Here is a 21,556-nt window from a genome sequence, read left to right as displayed (position 1 = left end):
AATTAGACCACAGTATAACTATAAAATGGCATGAAAGGAAATGTAGTGACATTCTAAATTGTAAATGTAGCTTAATCAAAAAAACAAAATCCTTCAGGTATTTGGGCCTCCATATCGATAGCAATTTGAAGTGGAACCCCGACACCACTTTCTTAACAAATAAGTTCAGGTTCATAATTAACAGAATATATTATGTTAGAAAATTTGTAAATGCAGCATTCTTAAGATGTTTATACTATTCGTGGGTAAATTCTTCACTACAATATGGCACTACCTGTTGGGTGGAGACTATTATAACATTCTGCTTCCATTAATAAGAATACAAAACGGAATAATTAGAGTCATAACTACTACCAACTTTGCAAATTCAACTAATGATCTGTATATCATTCATAATATTCTACCACTTCAGAAACTATATCTCTATGGTTGTCTGTTATATGTAAAAAGAAACAATGAAAGTTTCTTGGTATAATGTAGACTATGGATTGCGCTGCGGTCGAAACATGCTGGTAGTACCCAAGACTAACAAAGAAATTTTTCATAAATCCTTCAAGAACATAGCGACAAGCAGCTATAATAAACTTCCAAATGAAATTGAATCTATAACCTCAGAATATGCATTCAGAAAAAGATTGAAAAAGTACCTCATGGGATTAAACAACGTTGACAATTAATTTAAACGTAAAGTATAAGAGATCATAATAACTCATATATCATAACCAATTAAGGTATTGATTTAAAAATTGGTTCATTCAATTAGGTATTAATATATTAACATGTATATCATTAGAACTAGCCCTCATAGATGTGGTCCCTGGACTTTCAGTGACTGTTTTGAGCTAATTGCTTTTCTAGTAACCAGTATGGGTACAGCCCTTGGTTACACATAAATACATTAACTAACTTACATTATTCTAAAACCAGTAACTTATCATAAACTATGAAACCATTCGAAATATATTTTACTCTACTTGCATATATGAAAAAACTTTTTATTAACTATACTAAAATAATAGCAAAAATAAGTGTTAGTACCAACAGAATATGATAGTAATATGTGAATTTTATTCTATAATATTGTACTGTACATTGAATTGTATTGTGAAATATTGTACATTGAATTGTATTGTGAAATATTGTACATTGAATTATACAAATTGAATAGTATAATATGTATATCTTGTATACATGATGTGAATAATAAACTGTTAATAAAACTATTACAAAAAAAAAAAAGTAATAATAGTAGGTGATAACTCAAAAGTGCAGAGTAAAATGTATTCATAATTGTGTAGTTAAAATAAAATTTTGAGCATAGCAACATTCAACTGAAATCAGTTAAAAAAAAAACTGTTTTCTTACATTTTTATAGTCATCAGCACTCAGCTCCCAAAAAATATTATTATTCTCCTTCTGAAACAAAATAATATCATGTCAAACCTGTACAAGATTAAAATGGTTGATTTTGAAAGTAATGTTTATTTAAAATAAAATCGATTATTTTAATAGCTGAAAATTTAACAATGAAAAACTACATTAAGAGTAAACTTTTTTATTCCTGTACTTTCAACATACATAACATTGATTATGACAAGAAGGTTGTCATAATCAATACAAAAAAGAAACTGATAGTGCATAGTGATGGTAAGTTACAGTTCTAATTGTCATTAATTGTTATAAAGGGGACTGCCCTGGCCATGGCCTTTTTCATCTTTGGTAGCATTATTGGGAGGGATCTGGTTGATTGTTTTCCTGTTGTTCTTTATGAATGTTTTGCTATTATTTAAAAACCTTTTTTTAAGAGCCTGATCACCACAGTGAATTGTTAGAGCTCTATATTTGGCGATGCTAATGACCTCTATTTTTTTTGTGCTGGATGGTGGAATAAATCCGCTGGCCTGGTTGGCCGAATAGTTAGCGTATCTGCTCTCCAATGAAAGGCTGCTGGTTCGAATCCCGTGGTGAGCATGGATGTTTGTGATTGTCTGTGAAAATAGTGGTGGTGGTGAGTGGTAGACGGCATTGGTGTAGATGATGATAGTTGCGGTTCATTGTAGTTGGCAGAGACAGAGAGCTGTAGAGTAGCTCTTGTTCGAAGTTTTTTCCCACTTGGTTAGACTATAATAAATTTAGTTTAATCCTTTATCCAAGTGACGTAACGAGAGCATGGCTAAAGAGGCGCCTGCCACGGGCGTAACTAGATTTGGGGAGCAAAACGTAAAAAATAAAAATAAATAAATAGATATAAAAGTCCACTATTTTATATTGTATTTTTAAATTTTGGCAATACCCCACTTTAGACACACAAATTCTGCAACACAGCAGAATTCCGCTACATTTGGTAACACTGGTGAGTTCCAATTCGTCTTGAGTTAGACGGCAATGACAGCGGCTAATATCACAACTTGAACCACTTGAACATAACATTTCTTTGCAATTGTTCTCGTTTTTGTCTCAAGTAATTTGTTCTTTCGCACCATTAACTATTAATGAATGTATTTTCCCATTTTATGATTTTGTAGAATTTTGTATCTCCAAATTCCTGTCTAATCCTAAACATTTGCATAGATAATCTAATACATTCTTCCGTTATCCTCCTAATGTGTGTTTATCTACCCATCCCAAGTTTATTACCTTCCATATTATAATTTTAATCCCTTTCTGACTTCCTTCGATATCATTCCATCTACCTGAATCCTTCGTTTCATGACCTGCACACAAAAATTATTCGCCAGCCCCTATTTACACCCATTAAACACAAGATCCAGTGAAAATCACAATCTTCCCATCCTCAATATTTCCATTCGTCTCTACATTTTGTAGATAACAGAATTTCAAAAATCATGTAATTCTTATCCGTCTTGTTGTCATTCATAAGATCAGTTGTGTTGTTACTGTGTCATAATTATTGTTAGATATTTTTGCTATTTTGTGGAAAAAAGCATACTGGAAAAGACAGATAATTTTGTTTATATACAACATACTCGGCATACTGAGTAAGTACTATAAATAATTATATTAATAAAAACACAAATTTAAATTAAAAAACACTTGTAGGGTAATATGCCACCAAAAAACCTTCCGGTGCACAGTTTAAAAAAATAAGAGAACAGAAGATTGAAAATATAAAGAAAAATATAACTCCAATTGATATTTTTATTAAAAAATCATCTACACCTCTAGTTCATTCAAGCTTAACAACTGAATTAAATCAGTGATCTGAGGTATGCTGATGATACAGTACTCCTTTGTAATGACATGGAAGAACTAGGACTAATTCTTGACAAAGTTAACAAGATCAGTAATAACAGAGGACTTCAACTCAATTCTAGCAAGACAAAGATCATGGTTCTCAAAGGAAAAATAAACAGAGAAGCTGTTGAGAAACAAGTGTATCTTAATAGAGAAAGAATTGAGGAAGTCAGCAAGTTTGAGTACCTGGGATCCATTATTAATGTGAAGAATTGCTGTTCAGAAGATGTCAGAAAAAGGTTAGGAATGGCAAAAACAACAGTCAGAGACCTGTCTAAAATATGGAAGGATGGATCTATCTCCATGGGAATAAAGTTGAGGATTTTAGATGCAGTTGTTTTTCCAACAGCGACTTATGGATGCGAGACTTGGAACCAAAAGAAGTCAGATAAGAAACGGATATCTGCTTTTGAGATGTGGTGTTACAGAAGGCTGTTGAGGTTATCATATGCTGAAAGGCGTACAAATGAATGGGTGTTAGAAAAGATTAGTAGAACTTTAAGGCTACTTAAGGATATTGACAGAAGAAAGTTAAAATATTTTGGACACATAGAAAGGATGGGAGGAGGACTTCTCAGAACAGTAATAGAAGATAAAGTTCCTGGAAAAAGAGGCAGGGGTAGACCATCAATGAGATGGATGGATGGCGTGTGTGGAGTGACTGATCGTCAGAGAGTTGAGGCTGCCAGAAAAGCAAACAACAGGACTACATGGCGAGGCCTGGCGTGGAACATCATCGAGCATCGGCGTGACCATATGGCATCTGTAGATGCCCAGTGAATATTATTATTATTATTATTATTGTTCCGGGAAACTCCAAGGAGTCGACAGACTCATCGAGGGAGGCCCTAACATCATGTCAAGAACAACTATTCAACATTCACACAGTATCTATCATATCTTGCTTTGAACTCATTCACGGTCGTAGCACCCACAACAGACTCTGGAAGCTTATTCCACTCATTTACCACTCTCCAAGTAAAGAACCTAGCTCTAACACCCTTGTCAACCACGCTCTTGCCCAGCTTCCATGCATGGCCCCTAGTCCTCCCACCACCAGTCATATTTTCAAAAATATCTTCTGGATCAATCTTATAAAAACCCTTCAGTAATTTGAATGTCTCAATCATATCACCCCTCCTTCGCCTATCGTCCAATTTCTGCAACCCACAAATCCTCAACCTATTCTCATAAGGTTCATTCCACAGTCCTGCTATCATCTTGGTCACTCGTCTCTGGACCCTCTCCACTTCCTCCCCATCACGAAGAAACCCTGGTGCCCATAACTGGGCACAGAAGTCCAGATGGGGTCTTATCAAGGCTCGATACAGAGGAACAACAACTTGTTCGTCTCTGCATGTTAAAGTATTTTTCAGAAGCCAAGTGATTTGGTGAGCTGTTTTAGTTACTTTTGCAATGTGCTCCCTAAACTTCAACTCCCTATCCACCAACACTCCCAAATCCCTGGCCTCATCAATCTCCTGGAGTATGGTTCCACCAATGCAATATACTGCTGCTATTCTTTTCACCCCAAAGTGCATAACCTTACACTTTGCCACATTAAATTGACATCCATTTTTCCTAGCCCAGTCCTCCAAACTATCCAAATCATCCTGTAAAATTTTGACATCCTGTGTACTTATAATTGCTCTACCCAACTTTGCATCATCAGCAAACAAGTGAACACTTCCTCTCAGATCCTTTCCAATATCATTTATGAACAAATTGAAAAGCAGTGGTCCAAGAACAGAGCCCTGTGGCACTCCACTAGTCACAAGATGTCTTTTAGACTCCACTCCTGAATAAACCACTCTTTGATATCTCGCCTTCAACCACCCTCTTATCCATCTCACCAACCCTATATCTATACCCATCTGCTCCAGTTTACTGATTAGGGTTCCATGTGGTATCCTATCAAAGGCCTTGGCAAGGTCCAGTAGTATCACTGTAAACCCATTACCCCATCCAGTTCAGCCGTCACTGTGTTATAAAACGTGAGCAAGTTACTGAGGCATGATCAACCCTTCACAAAACTATGTTGGGATACTGTATGTCCCCCATACAGTATCCCATTTTCATCTATCCAATCCTGTATTCTTCTCTTGACTAATTTCTCCAAGACCTTGACAATGATTCCTGATATGCTAATTGGTCGGTAATTTACAACAGCAGTCTTGGAACCACCTTTATGCACTGGAACTATTTTCCCCTCTTTCCACCCGCTCGGGACTAACCCAGACCCGAGACTCAAATTAAACAAAATGGTCAAGGGTACTGACAATTCTTTAGCTGCTTCTCGTACAACACGAGCTGGTATACCATCCAATCCCACAGATGTATTGACATTGAGGTTATGCAATAGACTACTCACCTCCACTTCATTAACCACAATTCCCGTATAATCTACTGGTTTATTCGTTTCTGCAATGTCACCACCTGGATGATATACTTTCGCAAAGTGCTCACTCAGTAACTCAACTATCTCAACTGATTCAGTTACCTCCCTACCATCGGCATTCTTTAAAATCAATCTGCCATGTACATTTTTTCTTTTACTTGCTACATATCTAAAAAAAAATATATATATATATATATATATATTCTACAAGTACAGTAGTCATGTTTCATGTGAAATTGAACAAAAGAGAAAAGTATAATTGAAAATCAAAATCAGGAAATCAAGAAGCAATGTAATAATGATAATTATATGGTGGATGTTAAATTAGAAAATATTGATAATGCAAAAGTAATAGATTTTAATGATCCCACAACATGGCACATAACCAATAGAAACATACAAATATTTGTTCAACATGAACACAAGTTGTGTGATAATATAAGTGTTTATCCTGATACAGAAAATCAGCACTTTGATAAAAAATGGTTTGTAAAAACCATGTCAAATGGAGAACAAGTACTCAGAAATTGGTTGATATATTGCAAGCGAAAAGATGCACTGTTCTGTTTTCTATGTATTCTTTTTGGAAAAAATCAGAATGTATGGACCACTGCAGGGTTTCGAGATTGGCAGTATTTGAATCCTATGTTACCACGTCATGAAAATACATTATATCATAAAAAATTTACATTGAATGGAAAAGGTTTGAATCAAAAATTAAGAAAGGTGGTTTTATAGACGATCAATTACAAGAAGCAATTTTAAAAGAAAAAGAAGAGTGTAGGCATATTTTAAAAGTTATTTTGGATGCCATTCTGCATTGCGTAAAAAATAATGACGCTTTGAGAGGAACTTGTGAAAAAATTGGTCATCCTGAATGTGGAAAATTTTTGAACACGATAGAATTAATTAGTCATTACAATCCTATTATTGCACAACATATTGAAAGTGGTTAATTATTTCTCTCCTATAATATAAAATGACATAATTAACATAGTTGCTTCTAAAATTAGACAGCATATTATTTCAAATATTCAAAAAGCAAAATATTTTTCTTTTTTATTTGATAGCACACCTGACACTTCTCAGGTGTGAAGTGTCAGGTGTGCTATCAAATTCGTGATCCTAACACAAATAAATGCAGCATTGAAGAAACCTTCATAGATTTTATTGTGACACATGAAAAAACTGGTGAAGCACTTGCGAATAACATAGAAAAAAAGTTAATATCAGATGGATTAAATATTAAAAATATAAGACAGTCATATGATAATGGAGTGAATATGGTAGGTAAATACAAGGGGGTACAAGCCAGGATATTACGTTTAAACAATATGTTTAAACTGATTACATTTAAACTGACTACACCCCTGTTTGCAAAAGAGATTGAAAACAGGTGTGTAGTCCTAAAGGAAATAGTGCCAGGTATCTACCTTGGAAACAAAAATCCAGAGCACGATGTGCGGCATTATTATTATTATTATTATTGTGACGGCCACATGGCAGAGAGAGATTGCATTGTTTTCTGAAACGAAAATGACAAGAGCGGCAAGCTGCTATTTTTTGACTGAATGGTCGAAATGCATTATAAGTCTCATTATTATAATTCTTATAATTTATTATAATGAATTTAAAAATTTTGATAGTTTTAAAAAGTACCAGGGCGTCGCCCTGGCCCAACTACACCCCTGCAAACGACTTCAGTTTTTTGAATGGACACACTTTAAAAATTATGCAGCTATATGATCTCAAACAATGCACGGCTGACCTGGCATTGAAATATAATAGCGACTTAGATGCTCCAGAATTGGTATGTGAAATTGAGAGTTTCAAATATCAAGCCATGGAAGTTTTTGAAAATTCAGGCGATATGGATGCAAAAAAATTATGAACACTCATTACAAAACACATATCCAAATCTAGACATAGCATTAAAGATTTTCATAACAATGCCTGTAACAACAGCTTCCTGTGAATGTTCATTTAGCAAACTGAAAATTGTACCTTCGTTCTTCTATTGGACAAGAGTGATTGACAAACATGTCTATAATATCACTTGAAAAAGATATTGCAAAAACATTAAATTATGATGATATAATAGATGTGTTTGCAAATGAAAAAGCTAGAAAAATTTCTTTATAAAATATGCTGAACTTATTTATGTTTTTATTATATTATTTTATATTATACCTATGTCGTGTATTTCTTTAATTTATTTGTCATTGAATATGAATAAAAATTTGTTCTTATTTAATAGATTATTTATTTATACAAATACATAATTGGATTTACAGGCAACTCATTTTGATGGGGTTAATAGTAAGTATTTAGCATACTGCATTTAGTAAAATTTAACTTGTTACATTTAAATTTTTCAAAATTTTCTCATTTTTGGGTTGGGGGCACAAGTTAGACACTTGCCACAGGCACTTCATACCCTCGTTACGGCACTGCTTTATCCAAGCGTAAGCAAACAAAGTTTGCATTTGCACCTGAAGTATCTTCAGGACTGAGGCAATTCGTGGCAAAGGTGGACCAAGTTCTCATCACTCCTTGTCTTAGTATCTCCCATAATGCAAAGCACATCTCCTTTCAGACATGTATAATGCTATGCATTAAGGCAAGGGCCACTACCCAGACCGGTTTCGACCTTTATTGAGGTCTCGTCAGTGGGAGCCAGTCCCAGAGGTGGGGATACTAAGGTGGAAGCAATGGAGAAGTCATATTTACCTATACGAGTTACCAAAAGGTGTCTCACCTTATTATTAAATTACTCTGGATTTAGAGAAAGATGTTGGAAGTTTTTTCCCACTTGGTTAGACTATAAATTTAGTTTAATCCTTTATCCAAGTGTAAGCAAACAAATGGACTTCTCCATTGCTTCCCCCTTGGTATCACCACCTCTGGATCTGGCTCCCACCGACGAGACCTCAATAAAGGTCAAACCCGGTCTGGATAGTGGCCCTTTCCTTAATGCATAGTATTATACATGTCTGCAAAGAGATGTGGTTTGCATTATGGGAGATACTAAGACAAGAGAGCTTGGTCCACCTTTACCACAAGTTGCCTCAGTCCTGAAGATACTTCAGGTGCAAACATTGTTTGCTTACACTTGGATAAAGGATTAAACTAAATTTATTATAGCTGTAGAGTAGGTTTCCTCCCTCGATGAGTCATTGGACTCCCTGGAGGTGTCATGTAATAATAATAAGTTCTTGTGTATATTGGCCTGTTTGTGTGTGTTTATTATTATTATTAACATCTGACCTCCACGGAGTCAGAGACTCATCATGGGAGGTACACACAAAGCTCATCCAACAGTGTTTTAAACTGATTCAATGTGTCTATGTCCACAGTACACTTAGGCAATGCATTCCACTCACCAACCATTCTCATTGCAAAGAACCTACTCCTTACCTTCTTATACAGTTTTCCATAATGGCCTACTGTTCTACACCCCTCTCCCATTCTATGAAAAATCTCTTCCATGTTGACCTGATAACAACCCCTGACTAGCTTATATGTCTCAATCATATACCCATCTCTTCCTCCTATTCACGAGGCTCTGCAACTTACATTCTCTTAATCTGTCCTCGTATTGCACATTCCAAAGACCACTGACCACCTTAGTGAATCTTCTCTGGACTCTTTCGAGCATATCATTGTCACCATGAAAACCTGGTGCCCAAATTAGTGCTCAATAATCCATGATTATTGAGCACTCATTGATCAAGGACTTATATAATGACATCATGACCTCTCTATTTCTGCATGTCAGGGTCTTTTGCATCATTGCCATTATCCAATGTGACATCTTAACTTGTGCAATGTGGCTCCTGAATTTCAGGTCCTTGTCCACCAACACTCCTAGATCTCTCATCTCCTCTACTTCCATTAAAGTTTACCCACCAAGTGTATACTTTGCATCCTATCATTGCTAACCAAATCTCAAAACCTTACACTCTGTGATATTGAACTGATAGTTCCACTTACCTGCCCATTCATGCAATCTATTCAAGTTCTTTTGTAAGGCTATAACTTTCTCTTGACTCTGCATTGCTCTTCCCAGTTTTACATCATCTGCAAACAGCTGCATATCACTAGTTAAATCCATCCCGATATCATTAACATACAAATTGAACAACAGTAGATCCTGAAGAAAAGAAGATCCTGTTTACAGTAGATCCTGAAGAAAGAACAGCACTGGTAGCATTATTGTGAAAATCTCATGAAAGATTTTCAAAAGAATGCTAGGAAAGAGAGAAAAGATTACAATCAAAATAAAAAAAAATAATAAAAAAACCCATAGTCATTCCTCAGAGGAATATCTGAGAAAACAGAACACTGAAAAAATACAATATTAAGGCAATATTCAAACCACCACAAAAAACAAACAAACAAACATGATCTCCCTTTAACAAACAAACTTTATCAACCCATTTTTGTATCATACTCCTCACCAATCTGTCTAATAACTTCACAATTCCCAATATACAGATTTACCTATAATTTGTAGCCACACCTTTATGCAGTGGAACAATTTTAACTTCTTTCCATTCCCTTGGAACTTGTGCTGGTGTAAGATTCTTATTAAACAGGCTCACCAATGCTACTGCCAGTTGCCTGGAACATTCCCTTAAGATGCATACTTTTGCAGTAATATGTCATCAAATCCTATTGCCTTATTGACATCATGTTTATTTATTTCCGCATACACCTCCAGCTAACACACAATTAAGTCATCCTGTCCTATTTCCTCTACACTTAACTTTCTCATAATTTCACCCTGATGAGGATAAAATGCCTTTATAAACTGATCACTGAATACCTCAACAATGTCATCTGCAGCAGTTACCATTTCTATCATTTTCATCATCCATCACACCACAATGCCTTATAACCATTGCCACTATTTCCCTCTTTCATGTCTTTTGTGGATATAATTCCCCTGACATGATTGGCAGCATTCCCTCTCCCTTCTTGTTCACTCTATCCTCACAAAAAACACTGTACCCTTCTATCTATTCCCATTAGGATATTAACCTCATTCAACCATGTTTCACTTATTCTAATGATTTGGGGACAAATAAACTCAATCAGTGAAACTATTTCATCTCCCTTATTTCTGATACTTCTGGCAATTGTAAATAAACTGTGTTTATTTACAATTGCCAATAAACATAGTTCACTTTTAGGTCTATAACCAGTTGTACCCAAGTGATTTATAAGTTGCGATTTTCCCCCAACACACCTGCCCTTTCCTGATCATCTTTATCACCACTTACTACATATAGCCATTCAATCTCAACTTCCCCACTCACATCCTGATCTATTCCATTTCTATGCTGATCATCTCATACATACATCCACTACTACTTCCAATATCTACTCTCCCTATGCCATGTTTCCCTGTTCATCCAGGCTTTTACCTGTTTCCCTGATCCCCTTGCATTCTTGTTCTATCTTCATCTCTCACACTACTACTGTTTCGATTGCCTGCACTTCTCTCTCTTCACTACCACTCTCCTGATCTTTTACTTGATCTCTTACTTACATCACACACACACTGCACTTCCATCTAGCACAGTTTCTCCAGTTTACTCATTCCAAAGCCATTCAAATGCAATCCATCATGTTTGAATAATTCCATTCTTTTCTCAAATACATGCCATACATCCACAAACTTTACTCTCTTATGTGGTGTAGCCACTGTAACACTTTTATACCTCCATATTTTAGCATTTATTATTATTATTATTATTTTCCTGATATCCATGGAGTCACAGGACTCATTGCGGGAGGTCAATACAAAGCGTGTCATATCGCTCTTTAAACTCATCCACTGTCTCTGCATTCACCACCCTCTCATTCAATGCATTTCATTCTTGTGCCACTCTCCATGCAAAGAACCTTCTTCTTATCCTTTTACTCACCACTCCCTTTTGCTATTTCAACAATTTCTGATTGAATATAATCTAACCCAGGTTTTTTGTGGCTCTTCTTACTTCAAGTATATATGTATTTCTGACTGCATTCCCATTGAGTGTTTTCTACCACCATCCTGTCATTGCGTGTTTCATTTAGCAATCTTTCAAAATAATTACAATTATTTATGATTAAATTTATTTACTTATAAGGGATAAGGCATAGTGGTACAAGTAAATTTATTTATTTATTAAATTACCATTAAATAATTATGATTTAGCCACTAGAGGGCCATAAGATAACTAGTGTTGGAAAACAGCTGCAGAAAAGTCAAGTGCTACTTTGAGTAATAACTGGCAATATTTCAAGAATTTTAATGATGTATTATTTATTTTTGATAATAATGTGTGTCTGTGTGATTTTTGGCATGATTTCTGCATGATTTATTAGTTGAAACTGGCTTCTTTAAATAGCACACAATGGCAGTACTTATGAGGATAAACACTTGGGTATTGGTTGGTGTGACTAGGCAAGCACTACAAAAAATCAAACACCATTAACATATAGACTTTTCAAAAATGATTCAATGTCATAATCTATATGCATGGTGGAGTGTAAGAGACATGTTTTTGGAGAGAGAGAGAGAGAGAGAGAGAGAGAGAGAGAATGAACAGGAGATAAGAGAAAGTATGTATTTGTAGGAAGTGTGATATATTATTAGACCATGAGACAATAAATGTGAAACAGACTGAAAAGATAAAGGATGGCATAAATGGAAGAAATGTAAATGAAACGAAAGCTAGTGAAATTCAGGGAGTGAAAGAATGCAAGAATGTAGAAGTGAAAGTTAGTGATAAGGGAGAGGAAGAAAGTATGAATGAGGAAACAGAAGTGAGGTGCAGCAGAAAGAGAGGTGGTGAGACTGCAGGAGTGACAGAGAGTGAAATTGTCAGAATGTGTGATTTGAAAATTATCAAAAATGAAAAATGAAATGAGGAATATGTAGAGTGATATCATCATCATCATCAAATTCCTGCCATGTACCCTCAAGGGGTGTACAGGATATGACAGTACTACATGAAAAAATTACATCATTACTAACTTCCTATCTACAATTTTCCTCCAAATCAGTCTGTTACTTGTCAAGACTCCAACATTATCAGATCTTATATTTCTATCGTCTAAGGCACTTTGTACCGTATCAATCCACCTATATCTTGGTCTTCCTCTGGGTCGTTTTCCTGCCAACCTGGCAGAGAACACTTGTTTTGCTAATCTTTCCTCTCCCATTCTATTTAAGTGACCATACCATCTGAGATTAGCTCTGCTAACGCATTCCTGGATGCTGACAATGTCAAGTTCTTTCCTAATATCCTCATTTTTAATATGATATTGCCATTGATGCCATCTGTTCACGCCTCTAATCTTTCTCAGGACTCTCATATCTGCGGTCTCTAGTCTTTGGTCAAGTGTTTTACTTCTGACCCAGCTCTCAGATCCATAAGTTAAAATTGGTTTGAACACAGTCTTGTATACAGCTAATTTAGTGTTCCGACTAATTTCTTTCTTATTCCATATGAATTTATTCAATTGACTTCCCACGATACCAGCTTTGCTGATTCTGTTGTCTATTTCTATATTTAGTTTACCATCTTCAGTAAAAATTGTGCCTAAGTAGCTGAAATGTTTTACTTGTTTCACAGGTTCTCCATTCACAACACAGTTGACATTTTCAATGATTCTGCCTATTTTCATTGTCTTTGTCTTTTTATTGCTGACCTTCATACCATATCTATTACAACAGCTATTCAATTTAGTCAGAGAATCTTGCAGACTTGTAGCGGATTTATTTAGAAGTATAACATCATCCGCATAAAGCAAAGAGCTGACATTAACATCTCCAAGTTTGATGTCAGGTTTAATACCACATTCCTTCATAATGTGATCCATATAGATAATGAATAACAGGGGGGGATAATGTACATCCTTGTCTCACACCAGATTTAACATTAAACCATCTTCCTGTACTTCCTTCAATTCTAACTGCTGACTCACAACTCAAATAAAGACTAAGTATTGCTTGATATAATGCCCCATTGACACCATATAACTGCAGCGTATTGAATAGCTTCTCTCTTGGCACCTTGTCATATGCCTTTTCCAAATCGACAAAACTTAAATACAGATCTTTGTTATATTCCCATGCTTTCTCGACTATTTGTCGTAAAGTGAAGATCTGATCCTGACAGCCTCTATTTGGCCTGAATCCAGCTTGTTCTTCACCAAGCTTTTCTTCCACAATTCTTCTCAACCGTTTCTCAAGTATACTTGCATAGATCTTGCCAGGAACACTCAGTAGGGAAATACCTCTGTAATTCTCACATTCAGTTTTATTTCCCTTTTTATATATGGGTACTATGAGAGCTCTACTCCAATCATTGGGAATTCGTCCCTCTGTCCAGGCTTTCTGAACTATGAAGTGCAGCCACTGTAAGACTCTTATACCACCATACTTCAGCATTTCTGGTCGAATATCATCTACTCCTGCTGCCTTTCCACATTTCAAGCCTTTGATGGCTTTTTCTACTTCAAGTATGGATATGTATTCCTGACTGCATGCCTGGTCAGTGTTTTTTATCACTGTGCTGTCATCACTGCTTGTTTCATTTAGCAGTTTTTCAAAGTAATTACTCCATACTTCAAGGATATCTTTTTCTCCTGTTTTCATTTCACCTTTATCATCTCTAATTCCTTTTACAGCACTCTTTCCTCCATTCCTAAGCTTCTTCAACAACCTCCAGAATATTTTGCCACCTTCTTGATATTTATTTTCTATATTCTTGCCAAAGTCCTCCCATGACTTTTGTTTAGCTAGTTTTACACACTGTTTAGCTTTCTTACATTTGTCTCTGTATTCTGTAAGAGTAACAGCTGCCTTATTTGCCAGGAACTTTTGATATGCTTTCTTCTTTTCCTTCACTGCCTCTTTAACTTCCTGTGTCCACCAGGGAGTTCTGATTTTTTTATCCTTGCACACAACCTCACCACATGCCTCTCTGGCAGAATCAATCAATGTTTCCTTCAGAGTTTGCCACTGAATCTCCAAGGTTTGATTCCTGTTCTCAAACTCTTTCATTTTCTTTTCAATAATATTTCTGTATTTTAGTCTACAGTTTACATCTGAGAGCTGCTCAACTTTTATTCGCTTTAAAACTTTCTTACATGTTATTCTTTTCAATATGAAATTCAATTTTATCCTGCTCAAGACTAAATAGTGATCACTTCCAATTTCAAATCCTCTGTACACTCTGGTGTCCTGCACCAGGGAGAAAACATCACTATCAACAATAACATAGTCAATGAGACTTTTCTTATTCCTAGCCTCTTCTCTCCATGTGAATTTGTGCACATTTTTATGTTGGAACATGGTGTTAGTAATAACCAGTCCATGTCCTGAGCAGAAATCCAACAGATATTTGCCATTATTATTAGCTTTGCTCTTTTCTCCAAATTTTCCCAAAATATTTTTGTATGTCTCACAATCATTTCCTACTCTACTATTTAGATCCCCAACAAGGACCAACTTTTCCTTTTTCATTGTGTCAGTTGCTTTTTCTAAAGCCTCAAAAAATTCCTCCACTTCTACCTTAGTAGAACCTTCTGTGGGACCATAGGCACAAATAAGTCTCATTGTCCAGTTCCCCATTCTCATATTTGCCCACATTACTCTACTTGAGACTGACTGCCATTCAAGAAGATTAGCTTCGTATTTTGTGTTGAATACTATGGCTACTCCTTCTTTTCCTTGATTGTCATTGCCTGAATATAACATTTTGTATTTATTGCTCAGAAAGATCTCACCAGTTTTGGTCTTTTTTGTTTCAGTCACCCCTATTATGTCGATCTGGTACTTATCTAATTCCTCAGCTAGCTCCATTTCTTTGCCATTCAGGCTTCTTACATTGATAGTACCGATCTTTAACTCTGGTGATGTTGAGTTGGGGTTTGTTTTCAGATTTGTTCCAGTAGCTGACTTTTCGCTGTTCGCCCTGGTTCCCTGGCGAAAACAACGGGGGCCTTGTTTAACCGGGCGACGCCCCAGCCGGCATGAAATTTTGTCATGTTGTACCATCATTTTTTATTTTGGTTTAACCAATAAGAATACAATTTGGTCGGCTAAATCCCAAATTGCCAGCCCATCCTCATTCGTTCAGTATCAAAGTAGATACCCAACAGGGTGCACCACGAGAAGGTGAGGATTGGACATTAGGTCAGAAGCCCTGGTCGGTTCTCCGCATTCCTTTAAAGGCTATGTGGAGGTCTCCTCTCAGTTATACAGCTTTGACCCTTAAGCACCCCTGTAGAGTGATATTACACGTTTAATAGAAACTAAGTGTGCAAAAGAATAGATTGAAAGAAAAAAAAAAAGGGTAAAAGAGGTGAGGAATGATTCCTAGATAGCAGTGTATGGAGATTCCATAGTTAGAGGATTAGTTAATGACAGAGAGTCCATAAGGTCTGCTATCCAGGAGGGAGAATGAGTAGGATAATTCAGGCATTGGACATTAGGAAGAAATTAGCATGAGATTTAGTGATGGCTGTGAGGAAAATGATTTAAGTGGACATAAGGACAAAGTAAGTGTGAATATCAAGAGGTTATTGAGCAGAGTGAAAGATAACAGTATAGTGAGAAAGGTGTTATCAGTGTGTTGCTGAGGTATGAAAATGATGAGTTGAGACAAAAAGATGGAATCATGAGTTGTATGCTAAGGGAGCTGTCTGAGGAGAAGGGGCTGCAGTTTGTAGGTGTATGGCATGTAAATGAGGGGAGAATGGAATTATACAGACATGATGGATTATATTTGAATGACTTTGGAATGAGTGAACTGGAGATGCAGTGTGTGATGCAAGCAAGAGATCAGAAGTAAGAGATGAAGTGAAAGATCAAGAGAGAGAGAGTGGTAGTGAAGAGACAGAAGGGCATCACAATGGAAACAGTAGTAGTGTGAGAGATGAAGAGAGAACAGGAATACAAGAGAAACAGGAAATGGGGAGAGCCAGAGTGGACAGGGAGACATGGTATAGGGAGACTGAATGTTGAAAGTGGCAGTGAATGTGTGAACAAAAATGGAGTATATTGCAATGTGGGTGGGGAAGTTGTGACTGTGAGGATATATGTGGTAAGTAGTGATAAAGGTGATTGGGCTAGGGCAGGTATGATGGAGAAATTACAACCAACAAGTGGCTTGGATGGACTGGTTATGGACCTAAAAATGAACTACTGTATTTGTTTACAAATGCCAGAATTATCAGAAATAAGGGAGATAATATGATTTCACTGATTGAGTTTATTAGCCCCAAAATCGTCCAGCGGTTAGCCTAGTGGCTTTGCGCTTCGCAACCATATGCCTGGGAAAGGGGTGTCCTAGGTTCGATTCCCGTCCACGACGTGAGGAACTTAAGGATCTTCCTCAGCCATAGCCAAGTTAGCCGGTCTTGGGCAGCAGGGTTTTTTCCGCCAGTTTATCTGGGGTTTTTCATCCCGCAAGCAGGCAAACCGGCCCCGTGAACACACAGGTTACAGTCATAAATACTTACGGCAAGAAAGGCAACGGGAAACCACCTTGCTCATAATCATCTCTCCCTAGAATGGTAGCATATAGCTACCCTCCCGCGGCCGTATGGCAGATGGGAACCAGAAGAGAAGCCTCAAAATCACTAGAATAATTGAAATATGGTTCACTGAAGATGATATTCTAACGGGAATAGAAATGGAAGAGTACAGTATTTTTTGTGAGGATAGAAAGGACAAGAAGTGAGGAGGAGTGCTGTCGATAATAGCTGAGGAATTAAGTCTACGTAAGGTAGACATGAAAGAGGGAAATAGTGGCACAAGTTATGAGGCAGTGTGGTGTAACATGGAAGATGACAGGAAAACATATTTAGTTGGATATTGCTATAGGCCTGAGAATGTGGAGGGTGCTGATGAAGAAATGTATAAACAACTTGGATTAGTCAACAAAGGAAGGGTAATTATTATCGTCATCATCATCATTGCGAACCATGGGCTCACTGCCCGTTTGTGTCTGATGTCTCCTTCACTATCTTCTTCCACTTTTCTTTGTCCAGTGAACAGTGTCGCAATTTCTGTACATCCATTCCACACCAGTCCTTTATGTTATCTATCCATCCTCTGTATGGTCTACCTCTTCTGTTTACACCATCCATAATACCAAACGTGAAGGTCTTTATCTTCCGGTCCTCACTCATTCTGCATATGTGTTCCAAATAACAAATAATTGCAGCTTCCATTTGATAATCTTCAGCATTAAATTCTCCTTTGGTTGTATCTTCTGATAGAGCTCTTCATTTGTGATTTTCTTACCATTAGAATCTTCCTGTAACAAGTTCTTTCACATGCCAAAATTCTTTTTCTTGACTCCTTAATTTATTACCCACGATCCATACAGTACACCAATAAAGATATATGTTTCCAGTACTCTTAGTTTTGTTTACAGGCTGATCACTTTACTTTTCCAGATGTTATCCACGGCCTTTAGATTTGTTCTTTCCTTTGCAATCCTGATCTTTATTTCTTTTTTACAGCCCAAATCATATCTCATTTTACTTCCCAAACATGTGAATTGTTCTACATTTTCTATATCAATTCCATCCACTTGTATCTTTCGTTTCACAAATCCAAACCTCTTCCCTTCCTCATTTAACAGTTTCAATCTTTTTTGTAGTTCTCTTTCATCTTCTTCAATAATAACAATGTCATCTGCAAATCTCAGTAATTATTATTAGTAATTATTATATAGAAATAGCATTTGGAAAATGAATATGGAAATAAGGAAAATAAATTTCTCGAGTTCTTGAGAGATAACTATCTCAGGCAGCATGTAAAGGAGGGCACAGGAGGATTGAGAGTTTTAGATCTGATCATTTCATCAGACGATGTAATTGTGAGTAGAGTTTCCCACTTTCCTCCAGTTGGTGAGAATGATCATGAAGTGCTCACCTAGGCTGTGGCTAGCCATATGCAAACTTCTGTGGGGAAAGGAATATATGTGGAATTATAAGACTTGCGATTATGACAAGCTTAGGAGACAGCTTGGAGCTAAAGCATGGAATGAGGAGTTGAGTGTTAAGGAAGTAAATGCTGCTAGGAAACTGACAAAGAAACAAATAACAACATCAATGTGTGAATGTATTCTGAAGGCCAAAATGCTGAATAAGGTAGGTGTAAAATGGATGAATGAGGAGGGGCTTATGCACGAAATCTGGAAGAAAGAACTTTGGAGATGGCACAGGATGAATAATGGTAATAATCAGTCACATGAAAAGTATAAAGAACAAGCCAGAAGAGTGACTCAGTTAGTAAGGAAAACAAAAGTGTAGTATAGGCAGAAATTGGCAAATCAGGTGAAGAAAAACCTTAGGAATTTTTTAGACACATGCAAGTAGAAAAATGATCATGGTAAGATGATGTTAATGGATGAAAACGGTAGAATGGTAAGTGCTGCAGAAAAATAACGTTTGTTGTTGTCTTGTCCTTTGAAGAGTCCTTGATGCCTCCAGTGCACTCCTTGCACTGCCCCGGCCATGTCGATGATCCTGCTCGCACAGAGCTGCTGTTCAGGACTAGGATCCACTTTCCACAAGGCCGCTGCAATTGCTGGACAGGCAAAGATGTGAGTTCAGTATTGGGGCAGATGACTCTTCACATTAGAAAAGTGGGTGGCGTTGCCACGTTAGTCACCTTGCAATCGGACCATAAGAAATTTGGTCAAGAGCTTCAAGGGTCCAGGGGGGGGGTGCGAGGAGGTGTGGTCAAACTTCTCCCCTGAGGTATTCTGTGATTGATTTATAAGGGTGTTTCATTCAGATCAGGATGGAATCACGAAGAACACAATTGTAGAGGACAAAGGAATGGATGGCTTAATTGTGAGTGAACAGGAGATATTTCAGGAAATAATTAACCCTGATATCAATAAGGCATTAGGATTTGATGACATATTACCAATCATCTTAAAAGAATGTTCCAGTGTATTGGCAGTAGAATTGGCATGCCTGTTGAATAAGAGTCTTATAACAGCACAGATTCCAAGGGAGTGGAAAGAAGGTAAAATTGTTCACACTGCATAAGGTGGTGATCAAATTATAGTTCAATCTGAATATATTGAGTTGTGGTGAAGGTTAAAGAGAGATTGGTAAGAAGTATGATACAAAAATGGGTTGATAACAGCAGTATTCTCTGTAGTTATCAGCATGGGTTTTTTAAAAGGAGATCATGTTTTATTAACTTACTTATGTACTATAACAAGGTGACAAAAAACTTGGAAAAGGGAAATGCATATACAGTGGTGTATTCGGATTTTGCAAAAGCTTTTGATAGGTTCCCACATGACAAACTATTAAGTAAATTGAAAGAAATGGCATTTAATAATAGGCTTTTGAGTTGGATCAGTAATGGGCTGACAGATAGGTATTAGAAAGTGTATATGGAGGTATAGTATCCCATAATAGGAAGGTAACTAGTGGTTCACCACAGGGGTTAGTTTTGGGACCATTGTTGTTCAGTTTGTATATTAATGATATATGGGATGGGTTTAACTAGCAGTTGTTTTAGGATGTATGGGATATCGAGGAGAGATAGTACCTCTTCACTTGGACGGTTGCACATAATTGTGGTTCAGATGGATTGTTCTCACTGGAAACCCAACTCTCACTTATGGCTCCAAGAAGCTACTGTAAACTGGTAGCAGCCATATCCTGGTAAACGGTGTCAACTCAACGGCTAAACTAAGTGAGGGCAGCCAGATATGGTGATCTCAAGCAGTGACTGTATTTGGTGAATCAGCTGCAAACAGTCTGTACTACATGTTAGGAGCGACTGAATTCAGGTTAAGTAGTGGTGGGTGACACTTGATGAAACTTAACCACTGAAACTGAATGAACTCTAACAAACCTAAAGATACATGCCGGCTTGACCATCGCCCAGTCAAACAAGGGTCGGGCCCACTATTAGATAGTAAAGGTGAAAAATATGTTATTGGAAAAAACATCACCTGGTAGACAGGAAAAACATAAGAAGAATAGGAACATTGAAAGAGCACTGGAAATGCTACTGCATGAATTAGACAACTACAGGTGGAAAGTGATTGGACTTTGCAAAACCAGATGGACTGGAAAAGGAGAATTTTGCCATGGACAGTACAAAATTTTAACTTCAGGCAGGGAGGACAACAAACACCAAGAAGAAGCAGCACTTATATTAAAACCAAAGGCTCAAAACTCTCTATTGTCTTATAATCCTATCTTACCTAGGATAATTAAAGCAAGATTTAAAACATCAATTGGATCACTGACTATTATTCAAGTATATGCACTAACTTCAACATCATCAGAAGAAGACATTGAGAAGTTCTATACAGATCTGCAAAAAGCAGTACAACAGACTTCAAGTCAAGATCTCATAAGTGTAATGGGGGACTTAAATGTAAAAGTAGGCAGACTGGGATACCTGGCCAAGAGTAATTGGACAGTTTCAGTATGGAGAAAGCAATGAACCAGGTGAAAGACTGCTAAACTTCTGCTCATATAATAGACTAACAATAACCAACACTCTCTTTAAACAACCAAAACCCCAAAGAAAATGGACATGGATATCACCATACAGACAAACCAAGAATATGATAGACTATAGTATTGTAAACCAAAGATGGAAATCAAGTATCCTAAATTGCAAATCTTTTGCAGCAGACTGTGGATCAGACCATAAGTTAGTTTTAGAAAACCTAAGAATAAAGCTAAAATCTGAAAGAACTTTTAGAGTCAAAAGGAGACTGAATGTAAAAAAACTACAAGACAACAATATTCTAAGAAAATATCATCTAGAACTAGATAAAAACCTGAAAGAACTACCAAAGCAGAATAAACATCGAAGAACAATGGTGAAAAATAAAGGAAATTATA

At 36.7% G+C, this 21,556-nt stretch overlaps 1 protein-coding gene across 1 annotated transcript in view; it reads right to left on the bottom strand.

The window, feature by feature from the left end:
* The window catches only part of LOC150098395 (cAMP and cAMP-inhibited cGMP 3',5'-cyclic phosphodiesterase 10A-like), a 158,424-nt gene that overhangs the window by 133,428 nt on the left and 3,440 nt on the right, over nt 1–21,556 (bottom strand). Inside the window, exon 2 of the mRNA XM_090405520.1 lies at nt 1,366–1,416. Within this exon, the coding sequence (XP_090261646.1) occupies nt 1,366–1,379 (14 nt within the window). The 5' untranslated portion in view covers nt 1,380–1,416. The remainder of the gene's footprint in view (nt 1–1,365; nt 1,417–21,556) is intronic.

The sequence above is a fragment of the Typopeltis vanoorti genome, chromosome 15 (genome assembly GCF_054136105.1).
Source record: "Typopeltis vanoorti isolate ZY-2024b chromosome 15, IOZ_Tvanoo_1.0, whole genome shotgun sequence".
Lineage (NCBI taxonomy): Eukaryota > Metazoa > Arthropoda > Arachnida > Uropygi > Thelyphonidae > Typopeltis > Typopeltis vanoorti.
The sequence above is the reverse complement of the archived record's forward strand: the minus strand, read 5'-3'. Positions and strand labels throughout refer to the sequence as shown.